This window comes from Poecilia formosa, unplaced genomic scaffold (genome assembly GCF_000485575.1).
Source record: "Poecilia formosa unplaced genomic scaffold, Poecilia_formosa-5.1.2 Scaffold43, whole genome shotgun sequence".
Lineage (NCBI taxonomy): Eukaryota > Metazoa > Chordata > Actinopteri > Cyprinodontiformes > Poeciliidae > Poecilia > Poecilia formosa.
The window spans coordinates 1692734-1720304 of NW_006799982.1; the positions used below are offsets into that span (position 1 = coordinate 1692734).

The 27571-nt window shown below is 39.2% G+C and overlaps 1 protein-coding gene across 2 annotated transcripts; it reads left to right on the forward strand.

The window, feature by feature from the left end:
• Positions 1–3238: 3238 nt before the first annotated feature.
• kitb (KIT proto-oncogene, receptor tyrosine kinase b) lies at positions 3239–25502 on the forward strand. Of its 2 annotated transcripts, XM_007551682.2 has the most exons (21): positions 3239–3496; positions 6336–6611; positions 6700–6984; positions 9374–9513; positions 10189–10357; positions 10682–10877; positions 10961–11076; positions 12403–12517; positions 13598–13785; positions 14268–14374; positions 16282–16408; positions 16799–16903; positions 16990–17100; positions 18311–18449; positions 18571–18635; positions 18714–18805; positions 20615–20737; positions 21048–21159; positions 21416–21515; positions 23626–23731; positions 23830–25502. In XM_007551682.2, exons 1-21 carry the CDS (start codon positions 3442–3444, stop codon positions 23971–23973), a joined length of 2871 nt encoding a protein of 956 aa, XP_007551744.1. In that variant the 5' UTR covers positions 3239–3441; the 3' UTR covers positions 23974–25502. The 2 variants fall into 2 exon arrangements, with proteins under 2 accessions (XP_007551744.1, XP_007551742.1); XM_007551680.2 differs by having other exon boundaries at positions 18571–18805.
• The last annotated feature ends 2069 nt before the right edge of the window (positions 25503–27571 follow it).

Here is a 27571-nt window from a genome sequence, read left to right on the forward strand (position 1 = left end):
TTCTTCTTCTTCTTCTTCTTCTTCTTCTTCTTCTTCTTCTTCTTGTCATGTCCTGTCATGGCATGTCAGACTTACCGCACGGTGAAGCTGGTTGTCTGCATGTGTCAGGACCGGTTTGGTCTGCAAAAAGGACGTCTGGAGATGGTATCCTAAATGCTTGATTGACTTTATTAAATCAGGTTCGCATCTGGTATCAAAGTGGACAGGTTACATTATTAAAAAAAACCATGTGTTTGTATGATCTCAACTTTATGGATTATTTGTGTGGGCGAGTGAGTGTGAAAGTGTGTGTGTGTGTTCGTTTGTCACCTACAATGGAAAGATGAGGCAAGGAAGAAGGGAAGCTGCTTTTGACTGGGCAAAATTAGAGGTTTAGTTGTTCAAACCTCTCGTTAAATTTAGAATTAATGATAAACTTTAGCTACTGATATTTAACCAATGTATATCTATTTAAAACATGACATCATATTAAAATCTTTCCCTATGAAGACATTACCTAAGCGATTTACCCTGCTACGATCCGTGCTGGAAAGAGTTGTTTTGTTTTGCAGGACGTCTGGGTTGCTCCTAATGGGTGCTCGTCTGCAAAGGGAGATTTGTAGATCTATTTACATATTCCCACCAGGCTGTCAGAGATGTACTGGGTTTAATGTGTTTAAAGCAGCGATGCTGCTTAATTAAAAGGCTGATAAATGGAATATCTGAGATACAGAATCCTTATGGAGCTTATATCCTTTAATGTTTTGAACCAAGACTATGCCGCCTTAACTGGGATCATAAACAAGATATAGTTTATTTTAGCCAGTACCATCATTTTATTTGCAAGTACACTATTGAGAGAGAGCATTTGCCTTCTACTATTTTGATTATGGGATTCAGTTCAGTTGTGTCAGCTTCTTCAGCATGTTGGAAATATTGATGTTTTTCCAATCAGGGATGGTTTGACAGAAATGAAGATTACAGATGGAGAGTACTTTTGACTTAGTCTGATTCATAGAATTGTCTGAAATTGTTAAAAAATATATTAATCAGTATCATTACTGAAAGAGATTAGTTTGCATTTTTAAGGAAGAGCATGACATCATCAGTACACATTTAATAGACTATATAGCAAGTACAAATCAGGAGAATGGACTCCCCTTTATACAGGTTGAATTTTGATATATTTACATGTGTAAAAACAGATGGAACATAATTTAATAGTAAAAAAAATATTTAGGCATCGCATACATAAGTACAAAGCTGAAAAATGAATGTCAAGCTGTGGTTCAAAGACCACTGGTAGCCTGTTGGCTACGCATTCTGGCTCTCCGGGTGATTTTTGTGTCAACTATCTCCAAGGAAAACAATTACACAGAACACAAAATAATAATAAAAAAATGTTTTTGAAAGCAATGTTCTCTGCTAGTTTATTTTTTAGCCCTACTACTCAGTCATCATGTGCTGTGATAAGGCTGTAGGGTGGGAGAAACAAACACAACTATTTTAGTGCCGTCTCATAATTGTATCCAAAGAGACAGGACAAACATGAACCAAAGTACAAAAAAACAAGCGAGAGGCAAAGCTAACCACACACTCTGACAGGCAGAGCCAGTCGGAGTCGAGTAAGTAAATTATGCAATAACCTGTGCTTGTTAACCCATTAGAAGAAAGAGAATTAGAAATGCACATTGCCTTTAGGATTTGTTTTAGTCATTTTGTGACGGACTCCTGAAGTGCTCTTTAAGCTTCCGTAGCTCTTTGAGGAACAACCTGCGATAAAATCATTGATCTAAAATAAATGTATCACTGGTTATTAAATAACAACAGATCTAGTGTATTTTATCTTCATTAATGTTAGATTAGGCCTGCAGAAGTTCCTTGTGTTTATGAGAAATCAGATGTCATCAGAGAGAAGTTTGTAGCAGAACTTGCTCTGGCCTTTCTGAAGGGGAACAAAAATATATTGAAGCTAAAACACATTCTGTGATTAAGTAAAATCATTCATGTGCATTTAGTGATGTTATTCGCACCACAAGCTCAGATCATTTAAAAATAAATATTGTTGCTGTGGCAGCTGGTTGGTGACAAACTTAACTGAAAGTGGGGCCCCAAATCCAAAACTATCCAAAACTTTGGACAATTTTTTCAGACATGTCCGATCTACAAATTGTTGCACGTCTTTACATTAAAAGAACTGGTTAAATGAATTGGAAATTGGATCAGTATATTGCTGATTAGGGGAATTTGTGAGCCATCTCTCACTGAGCTGCAGAGAGACTCCACTGCCAACAAGCGAGAAGTGTCAACATGCAGCGAACACTGGCCCATGGAGTGTGAGGGGATGCTGCTAGAGAACAACACAGCTACTACAATAGGGATGAACATTTGACAGCCAGCTAGTTTAAGGGAACAGTTCTCGCTGAATGTAACCCTGCAGTTCTATTTACAGGAAATGTTCTTAAGTACGTGTCTCTGCAGTGACAGTGTAAGTTAGAAGGGCTGACTTGGATAGAAGCTGTTTTTTTCCGGTAAATGACCGACTCACAGTCTTGGCTGCTGTCCAGCCAGTGCAGGACAGATGCACTCTAAAAAACTGCTGGGTTACTTCTTTAACCCCAATGAGGGTTTACGTTGTTGGGTATTTTGAAACCAAAACTGTGACCAAATTTGATGGGTTAGAGGAGCAGCTAGATGAAGTGTCATCACTTCTGGTCCATGGTTTTCTAGATGGCTTATTCAGGACTTTCATATTAGACAGAGTTGCTGCTGGTAATATGCCGTTAGGTAGACATAAAGCAATCTTGGTGTGAGTTTATGGGGGCTTTTGTCAAATTGTGAGAGCCAGGGTGTTTGCACGTTTCACCTGTTCATGTGTTTGATTCTCTTTGGTTTTTACCAAGGAGTCCACCCAAAATCCATCTGAAACTCTGCAAAGATTAAAGTTATGAATAATTCACGTTAACCAACTACATGACTGAAATACAATTTATTGGTTTTTATTTTCTACTATACTTCAATGACATTAATGTTTAACATTTCTCATTTGGATACATTTTGTTTTTGTAAATGAGAAAATCAAAACTCAACATGCCTGATCAAAGTTACAACCAACTGTTGTTTTAAATCAACCCAGGCCTGGATGAGTCTACACATGATCCACTTACCAGAACACTGGTTGATTTTGAACCCAGCCAGTTTTAGAGTGTAAGGAGGCGTGGCAGCCATCCAGCGCAGGGAGCAGAGGAGACTGTGCCTTTAAACGCCTCAGCTTGAGCTCCATCAACAGAGACCCGGAGTCTGCAGGACGACATCACCGAGTCTGTGCGCTTATTTCTCTGGATGGACTTGTTCTGCGTCGTTGTACCTGTGGACGGAGTCTGCTGTGCCACCGCGGGATGGTTATTTGTGCCCTTGAAACGCATGGAGTAGAATTTAAAAAGACGCAAAATCTGCCTAATAATGAGGTGCCCTTGGGTTATTTGTACCTCATATTTCATCTTTCTGCCTATTACAGGTGAGAAAAACACTTTTAATGTTGTTTAAATATACAATATATTCAGTAATATCCATGTTGATTGTCTCTTCACATGTATAGAATATATGCTAACTTAATGTCCAATTTATCAATTTTGTACATTTCCCCAAACCTCCTCGCTCCCAAAACGAAGTCTGTGTTCTGCTTTCTAACACTGTTTCTATTTTTGAGATTGCGCTGTCCATGATTAAACTGTAACGGCGTTGTGCATATTTTAGAACAGCCTCCTGTTCGTTTTTCCTCTATAAGAGAGTTTACATGGGCAGGAGCACATTGTTCAAGGAGAGCTTGTTCCCGGTGTTTTCCCTCAACCTGCTCTTCACTAGTAGAGACACTTTATGCAAATACGCTTTACCGTAAATGCCTTCCCTAAACGGCAACAGGTGTGTGTCCGTGGGTGTCTTGCTTGAAAAAAGAAAGGGGGAAAAAAAATACATTAATTATTTAGACTGTCCCTTCCTAAATGGCACGGATTAGGTTGTACAAGCAGAACAAACAAAAAGGGCGCACACGAACGCACCACGTAATCGACAACTCAGCTCCGGGTTAATTCATCCCTTCGCTTGTTTACACCTGTAGACAAACCATTTAGTACCGGCTTATTTAACGACTAGCAACTTATTGAATTTTGTTGTATTTAAGCATTTGAGTATCGAACATAAATGCTTGTAGCACTTACATAATCTTACTTGTAAGATATACAGATGTATACAAAGATATACAAATATCTTACAAGTAATAAGCTGTACATATTTCAGAAAGCTTTCTTGCATCTTCACATAGTGGCAAAAACCTGATTGCTTCTTTGGATGCCTTTTCGCCTGCGGTTGTTTCGTACGTTTGCAGTTTGGCAGTTATAAACTAAATTATATAATTTATTAAGAAATGTTTTTATATGACACAATCACAGATATTAATCAATAAGAGCGCGTCACAAAGTGGGAGCGGGGGTCATATATTTTTTCCAGGCACGAAATGGAGCCAGTTATGTCTGTTTGAATGCTGGTCGTCTCGTACTTCTGCATTTTTATTCGTTTCTTCCAATGCTTTTTGTGTAGTCATGTAATCATTGACGTGGACCCTTGGTGCAAATATATTCGCCCTGTTGCTGTTTGGTACCCATCCAGCTTTATTTGTTTCGTATTTGAAATGGTGCCATTCTACTGATAATTTCAAATGTTTTTCTAGTCGACACCATGAGGAGCGGCTCTAATCAGCACTATCTGCAAGCTAAAAAGCACTTTGAGTTGATTTGTTAGCGTCCTAATTACATTTCATTAGAATAAACGTACCCAAACAGTGTAATGTAATTATGAATAGAGTCAAATACAAAGTTTCAGGATAAAAAAAAAATTACAAAAAAAGAAAAAAAAAGAATCATAGTTGAAATTTTAATCTTAATGAAAAATGATGGTGAAATGTGATTATGAAATGGTGAAGAGGCAAATTGACCAACACCCTATGTGGAATAACATTATCCCATCTTTTTGTTTTGCCATAAAAAAACAAACAAAAAAAAAAACACTTGTTGACTAGCAGAACAGCCTCAGGTTTTAACACGAAACCTTTAGCCGAAATGGCATATTTTTCCCAAACAAGCCGATCAGCCGGGGGACATGCGCCCACTGCCAGTGTAAACACAGATACTCTATTGATGTTTTGGAGGGAGAGCATCCAGATGCTCCGTCAGAGCTCCACTCCAGCCCCGAGGCATCACAGTCACATGAAAATCTTGCTCTTGAAATGCTGCTTATCATGTGAAAATCTCTGGCTGATGGGGGCTTGACTGAAACTAAAATTGTTGGTTTAGGCTTGTGTCTTTGAGAGATGGATCACTGGGGCTTAATGTGTGATTACTCAATGGTTGGATTGCTCATAATTATTGATTGTTTATTTGAGCTGTGGTGGTTAAAAAGCAGCCTGTCCACTGTGCCAAGGATTACATCCTATTTAACTATCACATTATAGCCCCTTTCATTGGGTTTGGTGTTTGCTCCACTCTGGTCAGTCCATGAATCATTTAGTTTGTCGAATGGAAGAAAAGCAGCAGTAAATTGTGATGTGTCGTCCAAGGAGAAATACCAACATTGATTCTGTTATAGCTTCTCAAGTCTTATTAGTACATCAAAACTTAGTCTGTTGAATTTTGCTGAGGTTTGACGTCGTAATCTAGCATTAAATGACACACGGTGGAGGAGGTGGTGGATGGTGCTAAATAAATACGTAACACTAAATAAAATCTGTTACAATCAATTGTCTCTAGAAGTCATTTACTTACTGAAAAGAGTCCACCATTGTGTAAATGACCTCAAAGCTCTTTTTTTCCACCCAGGCTTTTATGTCACGATTGTTTTTATTCTTTGTATAATTAATGCTGATTTTTGTTGTACGTTGTCTGTGAAAAGCACTTAATAAATAAACTTCTCTAGTCGGATGAGAACCAAAACCAAACTTATAAACCTCCATGTGAAATGCTACATGTGCAGGTAAACTAAGATGAGTCAAAAATGAGAACACGTCATCGCCATGGAGACGCACGATGGTGGCAGCATCATACAGTGACATTACTGCTCTTCAGAATGAACAATGAATGAGATGCTAGTCCAAACTGATGGCACACTTTTCAGATTTTATTTGCGAAAGTTCCAGTTTATCATTAAGTGCTACTTTGCATCGATGACAAAATGTGACATAGTTAAATACCTTTGCGATCCACTTTGTAATCAACTAAATAATCTGAATTACAATCTATTAAGAAGATCCTCCTGATTTGTCCCTAAGTTGCTTCATCACCTGTATTCTCTGCTCTCTGTTTTAGCGTGGAGCAAACCTGTCATCTTCCCCAGCGAGCCTCACATAGTGGTTCCCAAGAAGGGGAAGCTGCAGCTGCGTTGCCATGACAACGCCACAGCGTCCGGAGCCCCGTTCCTTCTCAGGTGGCAAAGGGAGAAGAACCGCAAGCTTGAGGGGGAGGTGGAGGAGGGCAAGGTAGCTTCCCTCAGCTTGTCGGGGGTCCAGGCCCAGCAGATGGGTTGGTATGTGTGTGTCAACAATAACACCCAGGAGAACAGCTCAATCTTCGTTTACGTTAAAGGTGGGCCACTCGAGATATTAACGGATTTTCTTGATCACTCAGCCGCCTCTTTTTACAGAGGGATTTTCAATCTGATTGATGTCCCCAGACCCTCACAGTGCTTTCCAGCAGACCATGATGAGCAGTATTCTGGTTCGGGCTGGTGAGGACTGCATCATCCCGTGTCTCGTGACCGACCCAGACGTCGCCAACCTGTCTTTGGAGACCTGCGACGGACGACCTTTGCCTTCAGGAATGGTTTACAGTGGGAATCTGCAGCGAGGCATCATCATCCGCAATGCTAGGGAGGAAGTTAAGGGCTGCTACAGATGTGTGGGACAACTCGGCGGAAACAGAGTCACGTCTGTCTCATATAGCGTTGATGTTCGACCTGGTGAGTAGGAAACATGAAGCAAAAGAGAAGAGTAACATGTGGTTCATGTTGCCTAAAGGGCTCCGCATTAGCATTCCAGCTGGCATAGCTTCACTAGATTTGTCTCATGGGTGTTAATGAAGTTAGAAAGGAGAGAGGGAGAAACAGAAAGAGACTGAGTGCTCTGCGTATGTCATGTTGGTAAGGAAGCTATTTTTGGGGAAAGCAAGATTTACCGTGTATTTCAAATGCTTTTCCACTCACTAAGAGACACAATCGACTAGATTTTATTGGAGCATTTTCTTCTTTTCAAAGTCCGAGCTTTTCCTTTTTGCAAATGGAATATCGTCAAGATCACCATTAATGCGAACCTTCCTGGAAGACTGTCTTTCCACACCACATGATGCTCCTGATGACATTTATGCAGGTTTTGTAGCGTGGAGAGCAGCAGAGGAAGGGCGTTTGTCAAAACGAAAAAGCAAACGTTTTATTTGCTTTTTCAAATATAATTTTTACTGACAAACTGTCTTGGCTCAGATGTCTGAGAAAATCTTTCTACAGATTCTCAATCAGAGACTCTGGAGGGAAGTCTTAATATTTTTAAATCCAGGAAACCCGGAAAACCAGGAAATTAGTGATGCAGTTCACCAATTTTAACTTCCAAATGTGCCGGATATGCACATCCCCTCACACAGAGAGGACGAATTGTTGATCGTTCAACCAAAGATGTTATCTATACCATAACATTTCCTTTTGGTTTTGCAAATTTTAAAAAAAAACTGAAATACCTTTAAAAACTAGACACAGCAGTTCTATCTGTGTAATTCAGCATCGGCACATTTTACAGAGGTAAACTGAGATAGTTTACCATCAAGCATGTTAGAGCCTAAACCAGACAAGGGGTTATGAACAAATTATTTAAAAAAGAAGACTAAACTATTTCTAAAACATCCTAATCAAGAATATAACATAGATAACAAAAAAAATATTTATTGCATTTAACAACAAAAAACATATTTTGTAAATAATATAGTAGTAATAGTATCACAAATTTGAGAATATATGGGTGATTCTATAATTGGAGATACATTTGGCACTTTAAGAAATGACGAAAAAAACTTTTAATTTCTTAAAAAGTATCTTTGGTAGTCTATTGAAAAGGCGTTAATCTTTAATAAATCAGTATTTTGCCAAACATTAGCTACATATTTTTATAATTATTTTCACAGAAATATATTCAAACTATGGCCAGTTTCACTGGCTTGCATTATTTGTTAAATCACAAAAGTAATAACTAGTAGAATAACAAGACATTTTGTATTCTTCCAGGTCCATGAGGTTAACTATTGCACTGCTGCACCTGAAACATGCCAAACAAAATAACTCCAGGTGGCAATCTGCTGGTATTAATTGGACTTAAATAACCCTAATGTATTATGTCTGTGGAGTATCTGGATCTGGGCGTACCTTGCTGTTGATCAGATGTTTAGGATCAAAACGTTAAATGCTGTAAAGTTCTTCTGTGTGAGCTTCTCTCTACATTAAATTCTTCAAAATACAAACACATACATATAAGATTAATGGTAATACATGGATGTAAAAACCTATAATTTAAGTCACTTAAGTAATTATGAAGTCAGATGCTGGATTTTGAAGTGATTCTAATGGTAATGCATTAAAACATGCCTAGGTTGAGACTACAATTCATATAGACTCAAGCTTCACTTAAATCAACCTTAAAAGCCTTAAGGCTTTGCTAATCAGTCAAAAGATTACAGCTGAAACTGATTGTCCTCTCATCCTCAGTTCCGCACCACACACTCGCTCTCCTCTCTGAGGACCGTGTCTACATGGAGACAGGGAGGAGGGTTGGGGACGGAGAGGGACGGGTGGATGATGCGTGTGGGAAGGAGGAGCGCAGGGATTTGAACAGAGCTGTGTGTGAAGATTGTTTGGGTTAAACATAATTAGTGCAGAACAAGCAGAAAAACTACGCAGCGATGTGAGCTCCGACGGCAGTTGATTGCAGAAGTGAATCATGCCATTTATGGACAAGCGTTTGCATACTCACACACACACACACACACTGAGCTTTTTGTGTGCTGTCATGTGAGCACAAACCACTGGTCACACACCCTCTGAGGTTCGTTTATCTTGGGTGTGTGATACTCATTCGTCATGCTTTTCACGAAGAGTGAGCGTGGTGATGAAATATGCAAATATTAATGGTAGTTGTACTGCTAATTCTCTTTGATGCAGATATTAAAACACTGAAACCTTTTCAAAAAGCCTCAGTTATCACGTAATTGGAATTATAAAAGAGAACATCTGGAAAAGTGCGTTCGCACTGCGCTTGTTTGCTTGACCTCACCTCATATACAACTATGACATTGCTGCCTTTGTGTCCCAGTGCCAGAGCTGCGGCCAGAGGTCATCCTGTCCCACAAAGACACGGTCATCCTGAAGACGGGCGAGGCATTTGAGCTTACCTGCAACTCCACCAACATCAACTCAGAATTCAGTCTTACGTGGGACGTCCCTTCAGCAGCGGTAAGATTAATGCTGGGTATTTATACAAAGTTATTTGAGAAGGGTGTCTTTTTCCTGGCTGTTTAAAACTCAACACTTAGTTGTTTTTTTTCCCCACTTATTACTAATGTGTACATGCACAGACATTTAGAGGTCTGCCCCATGGAAACAGTTAAAAGATACATCAAAAACGAAATACTTGCTTTATACTCTCCACAAACTCAGTGGGATATGTGCAATACCTGTGAATTGTAGGGGCTAACACAAGACAGAGGTTTAAGTCTCAGATGCAGAGAAGTATTAAGTTCACTGCTGTGATTTGAACCAAGCTTTGAAATATTTTTTTTTCTTGTAAATTGCTTTGCCTAGATTTTATGTACCTTTTTAACTCAACCAAATTAAATTGACAAACCTCTGGTGGGTTTTTATAGAGGCTTTAATTTGGTAACTGTTACAAATAACATTATCTATAGATAATGTTATTTGTAACAGTTCCCAAATTAATAATATATTAACTTCAAAAAATTGAGTTTTGCAATTAACTACAAAATGGCTGAAAGTGAACTAAAAACAAACTTCTGATTGGTTCATTTAAGTGGCGTTAAAACGTTTATAATTTAAATAACTATTACTCACGATGCTAAGTTGCATGTAAAATACAATGACGTGGTTATGTTTGATGCTAATGATTTACAGAATCCTGTGAAGTCCCAGATCTCACACATCCTGCCCAGCTCCCGGGGCTATTTACGTTCAACCAAACTCTCCATAGCAACCGTCGTCCAATTAGATTCTGGAATTTACCGCTGCCACGCCCACAACGAGAAAGGTCACAGTGATGCTGCAATGCAGCTGGATGTACGTGGTAAGTCTTAAAGTTGGTTTGTTGGGTCTGAATCATTCAGTTTATGAAACCAATCATGTCAAACAAAACTGGAATCTGAGGGGAAGAAAAGCCCCAGATGAAATAGTATATTATTCACCCCAAAATGACGTATTTTATTTTCTTATTATGCAAACTTGCAGCCAGTACTCCAGGGGAGCATCCATCACCACTCAAATTACATTACTGCAGTACACTGTGATTGTTTATTCAATAGATGACTCAACCAACAGAAAGATGACTCAAACGTGCTGCAAAGTTTCTATACCAACTGTGCCAACAAAACTATGTGTCTTTGTTCTTCAGATCAGGGGTTCATTACACCTTTAGGAAATCATAGTCCAATCCAAGAGGTCAAAGAAGGGGAGAGCCTGACCCTCAGGGTGGAATTTGACGCCTATCCCGCACCGCGCTCCATCTTCTGGTCCTACAACAAGGAGCACCTCCTCAACACCACAGAGCACGTCATCACTGTCCGCCCCGTCAAACACAGAAAATACAGGTGCACGGTATTCGGAGTGCAACAACACTGTGGGGTTTGTCTGTCTGAGGACAGATATTGAAGTCTGTTTCTGTTCCCATCAGATTCACCAGTCAGCTGAGACTGGTGAGGGTTCTCAGCTCTGAGGGCGGGGTCTACACGTTCTCGGTCAGTAATGGAGACGCGTCCGTTGAGCGCTCATTTCACGTATACGTCAACAGTGAGTAAAACACATTCATCACATGTGGTGTCAACAAGAGCAAAGTTTCCTTATCTCGATCAACTCTGAGAAGTCAGTAAAGCAAATAAGAGTGATGGTGGCTACTCATTTAGCTTTGAGCCGGAACATAAAGGCTAATTGCACACCGACTGCTAGTTGTGACACTAAATTTCTTATTTATTATTATTTATTTAAGAGCAAAGATGGGTAATAACTAATTGCATTTACTCGGGAGCATTTTCTTGAGTAGCTCTGGGAAAAAATTTACGTTTAGGAGCAGTTTTACTACACTGTACTTTTATACTGCTACTTTTATTTATGGAAGAATTTGTACCCACTGTGAGTATCTTCATTGAATGACGAAAAAACAAAATATACACAAGATACAGGCACACCTACACCTCAAGGTAAAGTAGGATGTTGTTTCTATTTTCATTTTCTGTCTGCTGACTCTGCTGTGCTTTTTGGCACTGGATGTACTTCACCCTGCTCTAGCATTATAGTATATTTGGATTCCCGACTGTAAGTGGTTTCATAGATTTTTTGTTTTATGATTTGGAAAAGTGCTGCCTGAATCTGTTATTTTGCAATCAAATCATTTTTTTTTTTTTTTAAACAGCAGAATTTGGTCATACCTTTACATCTGTATCTATATGATGACGTCATTTTTAAATATTAAATCAGATGATCTGATACTTTTTTACACGTACTTGAGTCATTTCTTGTACAGTTACTTTTTACTTTTACTTGAGTAAAAATATGGTGAAGTAATACTTGTCTTGAGTACAATTTTTGGGTGCTCTACCCATCTCTGTTAAAAAGCCAGTTAAATATGTTGGGTAACAGAGATGGCTCAGGGAGTGCATGACAGATTTATTGTGATATGAGGCATCAGTTATGCAGCTAAATAGCAGCTTTAATAGATTATAAGAAAAGATTGGTGAGTGAGAATATAGTTAGAATTTCAACTTAATGAAAGTGTCCTCTCTATACATTTACATTTCTTCAGTTGTAGTAATGGTGATAGTCTTTTTGGGGGGGAAAACAAAACAAAACAGATATTACTATTTTCAAACTTTTGTGGGGTTTGGAAAACTTTGGTATTTACTGTGAAACTCTTGGTTGGATAATTTCCTTTGAGGTGAGACCTAAGTTTTCATAACGAAAAAAAATCACTTCATAACAGGTTGCTATGTCTGTGTTTAGTTCAGTTGAGATTTCCCTGTGTACAGTATTACAAATGACTCATCCTCTCAAGTTGTGGGTTAATTTTTCTTGTTTTATAAACATTTCTCTTATCTGTCGTTTATCTTTTCCTACTGCAAGGTAAACCTGTTATCATTGCGCAGGACGGGCCAGTTGATGGTCAGGTCCGCTGCATTGCCGCCGGTTATCCGGTACCGAAAATTAGCTGGTACTTCTGTGAGCTGCCCCGCACAAGGTATGCCAAAATGTAGACTGGATTTCTGTGATCGTGCCGTAATCTCTTTTTGTTTTGCCTTACTGGATTATTTAAGCTGATATGACAATAAGAAAGACAAGCCGACGCAAGTCTTTGTCACATTTTGCTTTGTTGGTTCATAGCCGTCTGTCTCTCCATCTTTTTTTATGTGGTAATATTGCAGATTCGCAATTAGTGAGTTGTTGACCTAATTATGATAGACAAAATAAAGGTTAGCAGTAATAATTGTCCATCTAAAGTAGTGAATTACCACAGTTATTATGGTAATCCACTGGGTAAGGCAGTGAGTTAATGGACAAATAATCACCTAAAGATGTTTTAAATATGTTTTTGCCCTTACTGCTCTCTTAGTGACTTTAAACAGATCACTTGTGATCAAATCAAAAAATAGCTCACTATTCACTTCTATAACCATTCATCTAAAAGAAGAAAATGCTCAAGGAAGCTGGACGGGATGATTAACACCTTTTTGGGCCAACAGAACACACACAAGTAGCCAAACCAGGCACACATGCCTACACACAAACACCACAATGCCAAAAAAGTGATTTATTTTTAGAAATGTGAAGTTAAATATCAAGTTAGGCTAAATATATTCAGAAATTTCCTGCTGTCACTAGGAAAAACAACTGCTGGTTTTCTTGAGTTAATGATACAGTTATCATGTTGGGTTTGTAGGACATTACTGTAGTATTTTTACAAAGAGAAAGACGTTGGGATTGATGATGGAAGCGAACAGAAACATTATGAATGTCTTTGCTTGTTTCAACCACAAGCTTCTGTGTATCTTTTTGTAAATTCTGCACTGTACGACTGGACTCAAATACAAGAGTTACCTTCAGTGTTTGTCTTTCTACAAATATGTCACTATTTTTTATTATTTTTTATTTTTTTAAAGAGTCCTGTTGTTTTAGCAGAACAGAAATCAGTGCGGGAAAAGATTTCACATGTCGAACCTTATTATTCATGTCATCTTTGAGTTTCGAAAAACCTGCTGGTGTAGATCGCATGTTGATGAAGACAGAGTAAAAAAAGTTAAATACTTCAACTTCCCATCAGGTGCTCCAACCTGCCCAATGCCACCCAATGGGAGAGCCCAGAGGTCACTGTCCTGTCGGAGTCAGCGTTCGGCAGGAGTGAGGTGGAGAGCCGCCTGAACGTCAGCAACGAGCACGCTCAGTACCACACTCTGGAATGTGTGGCGTCCACGCAGGGAGAGGAAGCCTACATTCTGTTCACCATCAGAGGTAACACATTTCACACCCCTCACACCGTCTGAAGCCGTACAGGGGGGGAGACGGTAGAGACGGCGCCGCATGAAGGGGGCAGAGGTCAGATGTGTGTGTGGGGGGTGGGGGTGTGTTATATCCTGGGCTATGCTGCAAAAACATTGTTTACATCACAAGCACATCAACCCACTGACGCTGTGTTTGCAGAGGCCAGGTGTGTGGTTACTGGGTACGGATTGAATAAGATTACTGTATGCTGACTCTGCAGGCTGGGATTACGTGTTGTAGATTTACTAATCCCTCTCACACAAACACCACTGCTGCAGCTGTCTGCCGTTACTGAGGAGGATGAGGAAGATGAGCGTGTGTGTGTGTGTGTGTGTGTGAGGGTAAAGGAGCAGCTGATAAAAATTCACTGATACTGTAAATGATTTCAACTGCCATTTTGTTTATCCTTGGGATTTCTAATTTTGCTTTGTGTGGGTGTGTTAATTTCACAGAACGCATTGTCCCCCATAAACTCTTCACGCCTCTCCTAACTGGCATGTTGGCTACTGGTGTCTTCCTCAGCGTCATCCTAGTGGTGCTTGTCTATAAGTATATGCAGGTGAGAGCAAAAATAAGTGTGCTGAACTGGTAAGTGCGCCCTTTGCCAATTTGAGGGTTTCACTTTTTCTCTTCAGGTCTGAAAGTTAGGCAAATGCAATCTACATGAGCAAAAACATATCTCATATAAAACAACATGTCAACGTTGTGCAGAAATAAAGCCAAACTATTATATATGCAATGTTTAAAAAAAAAACAGCACACTGCAAAGTTTGTCCTTTGCTGCTTTGATCAAACTGAACATGAACACGTAGAAATTTGGGGAGTTTTCTGGTCTTGAGTATTTTTTTAAAAATGTGCAATTAACATACAGTCTTGCAATTGCAGTCTTTGGACTTCTTTTTTTGTCACAGTTTGTTTGAATGTCATTCCCTTTTAAATTCCAGTGGTTTCTTTATGGGACCAATATTTTTTTCTTTGCCCGTCGATCTCTCCTCATACTCTGTGCTGCTCGTCACACTGCAGCATAGGAAGAACCCAGAAATGATTTTACTGCTGTTGACTAAACAACATAGCTCAGCATCACTCATGCAGCTGGTCACCACTGAAGCAACACTATGAACTATGAACAAACTGAAAACATGAAAAATGGTAAATACAACAGTATCGGCAAGTTGAGGAGTGGTCCTGTTCTGCCTGTTGCATTCGGTTTTAATCACTTGACAGACCTAAGTCTCTAAACGAAAAGTTTCCTGATCCTGCATACACTCACTTCAGAAATTGCAGTTTTCTAAGGAATTGTGAAAAGCAGGAGAACCTTACACCATCTCTCCAGTAGAAGGGTTATAGCTAGGGTCAATTTTCAAGCCACGTGACCCTGGCACGTTGCAGCCATTATTTGACACCGGTCTCCTCTGCATAAATAGGTTGTCTAGTGTAAAATCTGAGGCTAAAAGTGAACGGAAGTTTGTGAAGCGTTGTTAGACACGAGTTTGTGCATGAATGGTTGTTTGTCTAAAGTGTCTTTGTGTTGGTCCCATAACGGATTAGAGACCAGTCCAGATCATCAAGACTGTCAAGGTCACAGATTAAAAGGATTAAAAGGTCACTGGTTCTTTTGCTCATCTGATTTAGTACATTTGTCTAATTTTAAGTCTTGGTAAGAAAAGGATTAATCTTATTAAAGCTTAATACGTAAACTCTTAGAATTGAAGAAGGGTGTGATTTCTTGTCACCTTGACTGTCCCCACCATAATACAATTGCAACTGTAACCCCACGATATGAGTCATAAATTTCCCATCTGTGCTATTAATCCTGTACAAACCTACAAATCAGTTTATAGACACCCTTGTTCAATTAACTCCATTGAGCAGAACTGATATACAGTCTCCATCATTGAAAAGTAAACGGCTTCAAAAGCTGCTGGCAAAGAGCCTGTTCTCATTTACTAATAAGGTCTGCCTCCGTGCTGCGCAGAGCGTGTTAAAGTTACAGGCATCGGTCTTTCTGCATTTGGTGACGAAGTTCTGCACAGAAGAGGGAAAAGCGCGATATTTTTTTATCAGCATGAATGTGTGCTAATGAATTTGAACAGAGCCAATCAGCCTTTTGGAGTGCACGCACTGTGCAGTTAAAAGGATTTCATGACACGGCGATGACGCCTCGTGCCATTAATTCACCTCCCTGAGCACGATGCTTTGACGGCGCTCAGATGAGTCAGGCTCTTTGAATACCAGCGTGTGCATCTGCAGCAGGATCCTGAGGGTGAAGTCTAGACACGAGCTGTCAAATAAAGAGCTTTTATCAGTCGGGATTTTGAGAAAAGAATGATGGAAGTGGCGCAAGCGTATGAGTGATAGCCACAAAATTACTTAATAGGAATGCTGGGAAATAAATCCAATAACGATGAGTAGGCGGTGCCAGTTCTTTCTCTGTGAAAGTCTCTTTTTTTCTCCAAACTTCCACAGAAACCAAAGTTCCAGATTCAGTGGAAGGTCATTGAGAGCATTAATGGAAACAACTACATCTACATCGACCCCCTCCAGCTGCCATATGACCTGAAGTGGGAGTTTCCTCGACAGAAGCTTCGCTTTGGTACGGCAGCATCCTTTATTTTTGTATGACTGTGCCATCGTTTAAAGGAATAATTCAGGATTTTCTGAACAAAGTGAGGTTTTGTTCAGAGGTTAAAAGCAATTAAATGAACGAAAGTCCTGATTAGGCAGCCCTACATATTTGACGGCAACTCCTGTTGGGGGCATCGGATGTGCACCAAGATGCTCTTATTGTTGCTGGCTGATCGGAGCAGTTCTGTTTAGTAGAACTTGGATAGTTAGTTGTATTTCTTAGGACAACTAATCTGGATTTATACTAAATAAAAATAAAAAAAATCTACTGCGAGGAATATAGTAAGACCAGACGACTGGCTGAATCTTAGTTTAAAAATCGTGAAATTAAAATGCTGCCACTGTCTTGTTCTTCGAGGTAAAACTCTGGGCTCTGGGGCTTTTGGAAAGGTGGTCAGGGCCACCGCGTATGGACTTTGCTCTGCAGATACTGTCACAACTGTTGCCGTTAAGATGTTGAAACGTAAGTTTCTTGGTTTTGCTCCCGCTTGTGTGTCTTTGTGGCTTGAGTAACATCATACAGAAATACATTTACTTATGTTTTCATAGCTAACGCTCATTCCACGGAAAAGGAAGCGCTGATGTCTGAGCTGAAGGTTCTTAGTTATCTTGGAAACCATGTGAACATCGTGAACCTGCTGGGAGCCTGCACTGTTGGAGGTGAGAGACGACTATAATCTGTGAAGCATGTGGCAGATTTCCACTCAAACTTACTTCATTTTTTATTTTATTTTTTATTTGGACTAACTATGCTCAAACAGCTCTATTTATGTTAATTCTCTTTGGGCAATTTGAACCTCAAACACAACTAAATCAAATAGCTGAATTTCCTCCCCAGCAGTCACTCAGCTCTGCAGTTAATGAGCCATTAATATGATGCAGGTGTAAGAGAAGAACTAATACTGGACCTCCAAAATCCAAGATGGCACATTTAAAGATACCAAATAGAAAAATACTACATTCATGGACAGGAATAGGGTAACAAGCGAATGTGACAGAGGCTGAAAGCAGGCTAGCATAAATAAAGGGATGAGTGAATACTGGAACCAGGACTAGGTAAGTCTAATGAATGTGAATCAACAGTAAAATGAGGAGGCTGAAGAACACAGCAAGCACGAAACAGGAGAATTTAAAAAAAAACACCACAAGAAAAGTGCAAGGATTAGTTAAAATGATATAAAACACTGAATACTGAAATTAACAGGAAGCTACGTCAAGGAAACAAACACATTCATCCAACTCAGAAAATAAAAGTTTTATGGCTCGTGAGATATTTATTTCTATTTCAATTAGGATTATCAGATTTGGCACTGGAAAAATGAAGATATTTGGTCCCTAATGGTAGTCATCGTCGTTTGGAAGATTGCCTTTAATGATTCAAAACAAACTTTATGTGGTTGTCTGCTCACCTGCTGATTGCTCAATATATCTGTCTTAAATCAGATAGCACCCAGCTCCAATAAAAGGACATGCTGCAGTTCTGCTTGTCACTAATTTACCATTGATCAATGTCATTTACCTGCCCACCAGTCAGTATTGACTGTGATGGACCATTTTTATTGGTTTCTAACAAAGATGATGGGAGTTGTTATCATTATGGATGCATTAAAAACTTGAAGGATGCCTTCAAGACATGCAAAGATCCTTATTACAAGTTATTATGCGCTGACAGATATTTGCTTTTGAGATACATTTATTGCTAAAACCCGATGAGCTCATCCCATGTCCCACCACTCGTCAAAACGCAGTCATTAAAATGTCTAACAGCAATACAAAGGCAGTACCATCAGCTTTTGTCTCATCTTTATTGTTCCTTTAATGTTTTTATTTTTTATTATTATTTTTTTTGTTTATCCCTGCATCTCGCCAGGCCCAATTTTGGTGATCACAGAGTACTGTTGCTATGGCGACCTGCTCAACTTCCTTCGAAGGAAAAGAGAGTCGTTCCTAAACTCCCAGGTTGGGGATGGTTACTATCGCAACGTCCCCAAGCAGTCTGAGCCGACAAGGTATTTATCTGTGCAAATTGTTTGCTTTGATTACAATATTAATGTGGTTCTGCTTAGTACACAAGTACAAGTGTGCGTGCATGCGTGCGTGTGTGTGTGTATGTGTGTGTGTGTATTGCAGGGATGCAACTGGTACAGGATACATCCCCATGCGTCCCTCTGAGAAAGAAAGATCCTCTCAGTCAGGTACTGCTTCTACATTTTTATCCACTTTGAAATGGACAGCAAGTTTGACGAAACTTGACAATGAAGTCTTTGTTTTAGATTGCATAGATGAGCTCTCTCTGGATGCTGAAGACCTCCTCAGCTTTTCCTACCAGGTTGCCAAAGGAATGGAGTACATTACCTCCAAGAATGTAAGGCTTTAACACACTCTGTTCATACTTATTGAGCAGTTGCAGAAGAGATTTTAAAGGTGCTGGCAGCCAGTACATAAATCATATTAAAGCTTATTGCCACCATACACGCAAAAAGCTTGCTGTTGGTGCTGATGGTGCACTAACACTCACAAACACAACCCTGATGCTTTCATTCTCAGGCTTGTATTGGACATAAATAAACCAACCTTCTCATGTTATTTATTGTTTACATAGAGTACTACCAGCCATGCAGGAAAACCCTGTGTCCAGGGGGATTTTTAACAGACTCAGAAAAGCAATCCATGACATTAAAACTTATAGTGCTTGTATGTTTCCTGTATAGTTGCTACATACATTCATCAGGTTATATTTCTCAAAATGTATTGCTAACCTTTTTTTTTCCCCCCCATCATCAATATTAAAGCATCATAACGTAGAACCACCAAAAACATTTGCCTTAGAGTTGCAGCAGGGTAATTGTAATAAGAGAGTTTTAAAATGCTGCTTTTCTAACTTACTGTGTGGCTAGTAATGCTGCAGCATTGATTTGTCTTCAGCCACTTTTTAAGTTATTTTTCATCCTGCCCTCTATAACGATGCTAATATAAGATTTCTGTTAGCAACTTTGTGTATGTGAAAATACAGTCGTTGCTGCTGGACAGGGTATAAATCAAGGTACATTCCTATGTATGTAAGTCATCCACTAAAAGAAGGAGTTCATTTTTGGTTCTAATTTGAGGAAAACCAGTGGCATCGATGCGTCTTTGGCAAAGAATTGTAGCTTGATTGCCACAAACCTTGTAGATCGCCTTTAAAAATCTGAAGCTGCAAATGTAAGCTGGTGTAAGTCGGTGGGATTTCAAAAAGAACTACAGGTGCAAGAAAGTGTTAACACAGACTGTTTTAAAATGCACAAAGCAAAGTAAAAGCACTCCTTAAAGAATCACATCTTTATGGCCAATACTTTTAACCTGGCTCTACAAATTCCTTCACTTTGCCTACAGCTACATATTCCTACATTTCCATAAATGTAGAAATAGACAAAATGAATACAAAAGACAACAGAACTGTCCAACTTTCCAACGAAAATCCTAAACTGGAAAGAAACCACTTTGAGAAAGTGACAGCTGTTGTGTCTAGCCCAACAACTCTGCTGTAACATCTCAAACAGCAATAACCACACGCGGGCTGCATTATCTTGACCATAATCAATAAAGGAGTAGTTTTGCTTTGCTATGAAAACCCCAATCAATGAGCATCTTCATCTCACTCTACAAGAGAATGAGACGTACTAATCAGATTGTTAAAAAAAAAAAAAAAAAACATCCTAATTCAACAATAGTTCCTCTTTGGAAAGTTTAATCTGCTACATTTTATTGGGAAAATGTTTACAAACTAGATATTTTCTCAAATGTAGGGAAGGTGTCCCTGATGCTCTTACAACAAAAACATGCTGAATGTGCTGGTCATCTGTCGGAGCTTGTTGCTGCTAAATGTTTAAACAGCTACTAAGTTCAAGAGTTCACCTCCTTGCTTAGAGTTACACAGGCGTAGATTGCCCTGTGCTCTGTTGACTGACTTTACGCTTTTTATTTTTGGCTATTTATCCTGATGATCACACTGTACTTTATGCAGCATTAGGCCATGCCAAATGTTTTACTAATATTTATTTAAATTTGTTGTTGTTGTTGTTTTCTAATTTTTGAAACAACTTCACAGGCTCGGACTTATCTGCACCTGTGTGACCGATGCAGAAACGGGTTACACCGGTGCAGATAGTAACTTCTTGGTTGTTTTCGTGTGCAGTGCATCCACAGGGATCTTGCGGCGAGAAACGTTCTGCTGACTCATGGCAGGGTGGCGAAGATCTGCGACTTTGGCCTCGCCCGAGACATCACCACCGACTCCAGCTATGTGCTCCGGGGAAACGTGAGCGCCTTTCGGTTGTTCCCTCCCTTCATCCATCACTCTTCCCTTCTCGGCCCGATTTTGTTTCCAGTTTGCGCATTGAGACCCTGCCACCCAAGCTTCTCTCTTTTTTTTTTTTTTTTGCACTTGGAAAGCTCCCCTGAAACATTTTAGATGTGACCGCCGCAATGCGTTTATGCTTAGTCATCAATCACTAAACATCACCGGACGTTATGGGCTTGCTTCGTCGCATAAAATGAATTACATGCATAATTAAAAAGCTGGAGATCATTTAAAGTGCATCCCTTAAGGTAATGTTCCCTCTCTCCAGGCTCGCCTGCCTGTCAAGTGGATGTCTCCCGAGAGCATTTTCGACTGCGTCTACACCTTCGAGAGCGACGTGTGGTCCTACGGCATCCTGCTCTGGGAAATCTTCTCTCTGGGTAACATTTCCAAAGTTCTGCGACTTTTTCATAACGTTGGAGCCATTGTTGTCATCAGTCAGAGCTGACCGGAGCCTCATTAGAGTCTGGAGATGACGCTCCCTAGGCAACATCACTTAGCAGAGTCACTAATGCAATCAATTATTATGACTAAACCCCGGCCGTCTTCAGCAAATCTATATATTTGTTTTATTGTGGCATCACAGAGAGAATGTGTGTCTGTGTGTGTGTGTGTGTGTGTGTGTTGGTGTTGCAGGAAATAGCCCGTATCCAGGGATGCAGGTGGGATCTGCCTTTTACAAGATGATTCAAGACGGCCGCAGGATGAGCCGGCCAGAGTTTGCTCCTATCGAGATGTAAGAGTTTTATCAGTTTCTGAGAATTCACACAGGGAGACAAACAGTCGGCGATTATTTTCCAAGGTTTTTCTAAAATAAGAATTTGGTGAACTAGTTTAAGTTTGAGATTTTTTTTTTTTTTTTTTTCAAATCCAAAACTATTAATCTCCCTTAACAACTTAATGACCTTTTAGTGTCACTCTAACTAGATGTTTGAAGACTTTTGTTATCGGAATTGGGAGATTTTATTTAAATGTGTCAGTTTTCTGGTCAGATTGAGCCTCCAAGCATAATCATTACATTTCAAATAGGGCTAAGGCCACTGCAATTACAGAGATGTATTACTTTATGCTTACTTCATTTTTTCTATACAACTGGTGTGCAAATGTACATGTGGTTTGTGTCCCTGTTTTTGAGTGCGTTAATTTGAAAAACCACTTGAAATAAATTGAAATGTGCACTTAGTACAGGTTATTAAGTCATTTAAGCTGTTTATTGTATTTCCAAGTATCTGAAGAAAACAAAGCAAAGAGTGCATGCACATTTCTGACTGGAATGGTAGGTTTGTAATGGCTTAATTTTGTTCTTAAATAGTGTTGCTAGACTCTTAAATTGTGTTATTCTGTTCAGAAAACTGAAGGACTCTTAGTGATTGGCTAATAAAAGAATTGTGATTTAGGCAAAGACCTAAAATCAATAAAATCAACTGCGGTTACACCAAAATTCGCCACACCTCATTTGAAAGAAAAATCCTTTCTCACCTAAATCTTCTGGGGTGTGAATAGTTTTGGGCTCGACCGCATAAACAAGAGTCAAATGTAGGTTTGATCAAGACAAAGATAACGCACATCAAAGTCTAACTCCCAAAGCTTTTAGGACAAGCGGCTCAGAGCTTGGTGAGCCCGCTGCTCCTCCCCTAGAGAAATTTAGCATAACAGCTTTCGTAAAGGCAAGCTGCACGCAGAGATGTTCCATGACACGAGTCCTTCTAGAAGAAAACAGACGAGGAAGAGGCGACTGCAGCGCCGCAAACAGATGCAAGGAGGTCGTTACATAAAGCTAATGGCCGTAATGTAATTTGGGCAACAGCAGGACACGAAACATCTCACTGCTTCAACTCGGCATCTGCATTTCCTGTTTATTGTTGGTCTATTCCAAATATTATGTTTACGGTTCTACTTAGTCTAACAGCATTTTACATTTTTACATTTCATTATTCTTATGATTTAATCATAAAGAGATGTTTTATGTTTCAGTTACCCACGTGTTCAAATCACTCAAATCCATAAGAAATGTCAAGTGTGTCAAAGACAAAATAAGTTAAAGAAATGTTTTTATTTGAAATGAATACATGGCTTGTCCATGGAGCCTTAATCCATGCTGGTTATAGACGTAAAGTTGGTGCAATAATATGAGTTCTGTGTAATATTTAGAGCAACACCGTCTATCATGTGTTGCATAAACAGTTTCTATAAAGTTTTATTAAAGCTTGTGATTAACAAGACATGTTTAATCATAATTTACCAATGTTTATTCCATCTATTGAAAACTGAATATTATTGTTTTGGACCATGCATTATACAAAACATAAGGATCATTTTGCTGATCCTTATGAATGAAATTTAGGATCAAATTAAATATTCAGTTCTTTTAGACAATAATCAAATTCATTTTGCACCCATTGGGAGCTAATAGTCAGTCTAATATCAAAGGGGTAGCCAAGAGGCTGGTGTCTGTGGAGGAGCGTCAAAGGTACACGGCTCAGGTTGGAGAATCTGATGACAGGATAGATATTAGCCATGGACTCCGCAAATATGCCTTTTATTGATGAGTGGAAAGAAAAGGGGCATTTTTGACATAAAGCCTTACAAAATCCATAATTTGCACTAGATAAGCAAAGTAGCAGATTTAATTTGTAAAACATTTTGATGTACTGGAGTCATTTTCATTTCACTTCACAATTACGTACTATTTTGTGTTAAAAGCCCATTAAATTATATAAAGTGTCTGTAGCAGGACAAAATATTAGAATAAGCATACCTTTGTTTGCTTATTCACATCTGTGTTTAAATGTAGGCTAAATGTACATCATTACACCCTCAAACTAATCCCAGCCTCGCCTCTGCAGGTACGACATGATGCTGTGCTGCTGGAACGACGACCCTCTGAAGAGACCTTCCTTCAGAAAACTGGTGGAGAGAACCGAGCTGCTGCTGTCGGAAAACACCAAGAACGTAAGCGGCGAGGAAACGACACTGATTTCAGAAGTGGTTTTTTTCGCTGAAATCGTTATTAGTTTTGCACCGTCACCAAAATCTGTGAAATCCCACAGGTGTACCTGACTCTGAGCAACACTCCAAACGCTAGTGAGCAGCAGAGGGCGCCATCGCGGAGGCTTAGCTCTGTGTGTAGCACCACAGCTCCTACCCAGCCTTTACTGCAGAACTCAGTCGACGTCTTCCTGGATTACGTCTGACACACACACACACGCGCGCGCGCGCGCACTCACACTCCTGTATAAACAAATCCACAACTACAGCTCATACACACCTCATGTGCAACTAATACCACAAAAATGCACGTTCATTGAGCAACAAAACCTCCAAACTAACTCCTAAATGCTGGCAGTCTTTCATCTCAGAAGCTCACAAAACACTCATGCACATAGTACTGTATATATATGTATACAGGCCTTCACTGGGCTATAAGCCTCTAATTACTCTTCCCATTGGTGTATTGATTGTTGTGGTAGATATTTCAGGTGCATGTCTATATAAAGCAGACGGCAGCACTAACAGAACATCAGATGCATCATCACCCAGGAGCACTGGGGGGGAATCTGGCTCACATTCAGCCTTACATTACATCTTAAGATACTTTGACTGAAAGTACAAGTTCATATATGACTAAGGAGGGATGATGTTTGACTAAAGAATAGATGAGGCACTGCTGACTACCAGAGATGTTTTTGTGAGGGATTTGTTTCACTTTGTACAGAACCAGTAGTTACATTTAGGGTGATATTCTTGTTGAGGGATCATTGTGAAGACACCACAGTTCTCTCAACGAAAAATATTCGCCATAATATCCATATTTGTCTGGTCATTGTCACTGGATTTGTGAGAGATTATTTTTTAATAGGCCTTTGCATACACACTTTCTCTGTAAGGCAAATGTTGACCTTGCAGAGAAACCAGTGAGCCATAAAGCATAAAAGTGGTGTTAAAGCAACGATCCTCAATGGAAGTGATTTAAAGCCATAAGTTACAGTGCCTTGCAAAAGTATTTTTACTCCTTGAACTTTATCACATTTTTTCAGGCTGTAACCATAAACCTTGGTCAACTTTATTGGGATTTTATGTGATAGAGGTGAAAGGGAAATGCTTTTGGGTTCTTTAAAAAAAAAAAAAAAAAAGACGCTTTAGAAATTTGAAGCTGAAAAGTGTGGTGTGCATTTGTTTTCAGGTCCTCTGGGTCAATACTTTGTAAACTCACCTTTTGCTGCAGTTACAGCTGCAAGTCTTTTTGAGTTTGTCTCGACCAGCCTTCAGTAGGTAGAGACTAACATTTCTGCCCATTCTCACTTGCACTATAATGACAAAATGTGAGACAGTTCAACAGGTATGAATACTTTAGCAAGGTGTACACTGACTCCCATCTATGTGTTGTAGCTTCTTATACTGTGACTAACTGATTCATTATCGTGTGTATATCCAAAATAACTTATTTAGCAAAGCCACTAAGGCTGAGGATTTAGGTCTGATATTGTGCTTTTCGTTGTCAAATGTGTATGCAATGTAAATAAAATAGAGATGTGCCTTTAGACTTTTTTTTTCTTTTCTTTTTCTATATTTGTTAAACTGGATGTATTATCTCCTGACTGTTAGTGTTGAGACAATGAGCAGGCATTTCCTCTGCAGTTTGGTTTTTGAGATCATTGCAGTTTTGATACGGTTGGTTGAATTGTAATAATAAAGAAAGCACCTGTGATGGTTGAAAGAAGTCCAGTCTTTTTCATTTTGTCTGTTTTTGTGACGTTGAAGAAGTGTGTTGGTTTGGGGTAAAATTATTAGTTGTTCTATTAAAAAATAAACAAAAGAAAAAGCCCAATGTATATCTCTTATGTTTTAGAGCTATTGTGAATAGTGGCTCTCACTTTTTAGTTTTTTTTTGTGCCCTTAAAGTCTCTTTTGGTCTTAAATTTCTTTACATCAGGGCATGATGTGCTGCTTTTGACAATAGATAATAAAGTTATCGAATTATATAATCCACCATTTCACAATAAGATAATTTTTTTTGTAACAAAGGGGCAGTTTTTACCGGTAATTAAAATCTGAATATGAAAACTGCTTCCTTATTAATGCCGCTATTTTAATTTTAAGCTCTGTTTACTGATCTGAAAAATGCAAGTGTGGAACTAAATTTGTAAGGTGGGCAAACTCTTCCTATTTTCTGTCTATTTTATTTTATTTTTATTTTTTTTTTGCAAAACTGCATGTTCAATACTATAACATACTAAAAAAAAGAGGTGTTAAAAATGCAACAAAGACACAGAAAATGAGAGAAATTCAAGTTCAGGTGTCGTATTTAATATTTGCAACTGTTTTTTTTTTTTCTCAAGTTGACCAAGATTGGACAGGGGGGGGATTATAGTAATTGCAAACATTTTGCTTCAAAATATGGATGATTATTATTATTATTACATTTGACTTTGGGGTAGATAAAAGGAGCACAGAAGAAAGGATTTACATACGTACAGTACAGGTAGAAGCATAGCACCATTTTACACTGAATACTGGTGTTCTTAGCTTTGTGTCTGTGTACAGTATTATACTAGAACTACACTCTTAACAAAAGGGTGGTTTGAAAGAAGAAAAGTGATAGTTGTTTCCGTGTGGGAAAGCGGGAGGGAACGGGGTGTGGCTGTCTTGTCAATGCCATCGGCCATCAATAATCCAACACTTCGATTTTCAACAGCTTTTTTTTTTTTTTTTCTAAAACCTCCCACATCAAATGTCAGACATACATCATTCCTAAAAAAAGAAATAAAAATAAACTCCAAAAAAAACTAAACATTTGTCATGGTGAAACATCCAGAACTAGTTGACAATAACTTTAAAGACACTAATGATTGTTTTTTCTTTTTCTCTTTTTCAGATCTGTTATGTGGAAACTAGTGATTGATGAGCTCTCTTTCATTCCCCTCCATTTCCTTCATAACAAAGCCAGTCAAAAACTCTCCAGAATCAAAATTTACAACATCCATTAGTCTTTAAAAAACACCTTTACATTCTTTGGGCTGGGTATCAGTGTCACAAACTAGATCCATTTTCAGCTCTAGACACATTCACGCTATAGAGGCTCTTTGTTGTTATGGATGGAAGACCTTGCTCAAGCAGGATCTTTGCTTTTCAAACAATCTACTTCTGTATTTATTTATTTATTTTTGTATTTATCATCTGATGGGAGCTTTTTGTGAACTTCTTTGTAACTCTGCAATCAAACCAGTGTTTTGCATTGCCTGTTGCCCCCCACCCCACCCCACACTTCCAACACTTCTTCAGTCACACATGTTTTCTATGAAAATATACTGGGTTACAGTGAAAGTCACCACACATGCAAAGTCTCTCTCACACGACCCACATTATCAAATTTGAAATCTCTCCCATGCAGTCTCGCAACAACAAGGATGATTCTCACAAAACATCACTTCTTTATACTGCAACGCAAGAACTGATTGGCTATCTCCAGGGGGGCAGCAAATACTGTCACCCCCCGACCGATACAAGAAGTAGGATCAAGGAACGAAGACGCTATACATACACACACACACACACACACACACACACACACACTCTCTTCAGCCTCCTACGCTCAGGCAAAACAACACATTCTAGACGCTCCTTTGCCAACGACTACAAGCTCCTTTGCTCCGAGGTTTTTTTTCTCTGTTTGATATGGCTTATCGCTGTAGTACACACAGACTGAGCCAAAACTCCATCGCCGCCTTTATGCATGGACCCAGGCCCGGTTCTGCTTTCAACTGCCATTTAAGAACTGAGATACAAGTGAAG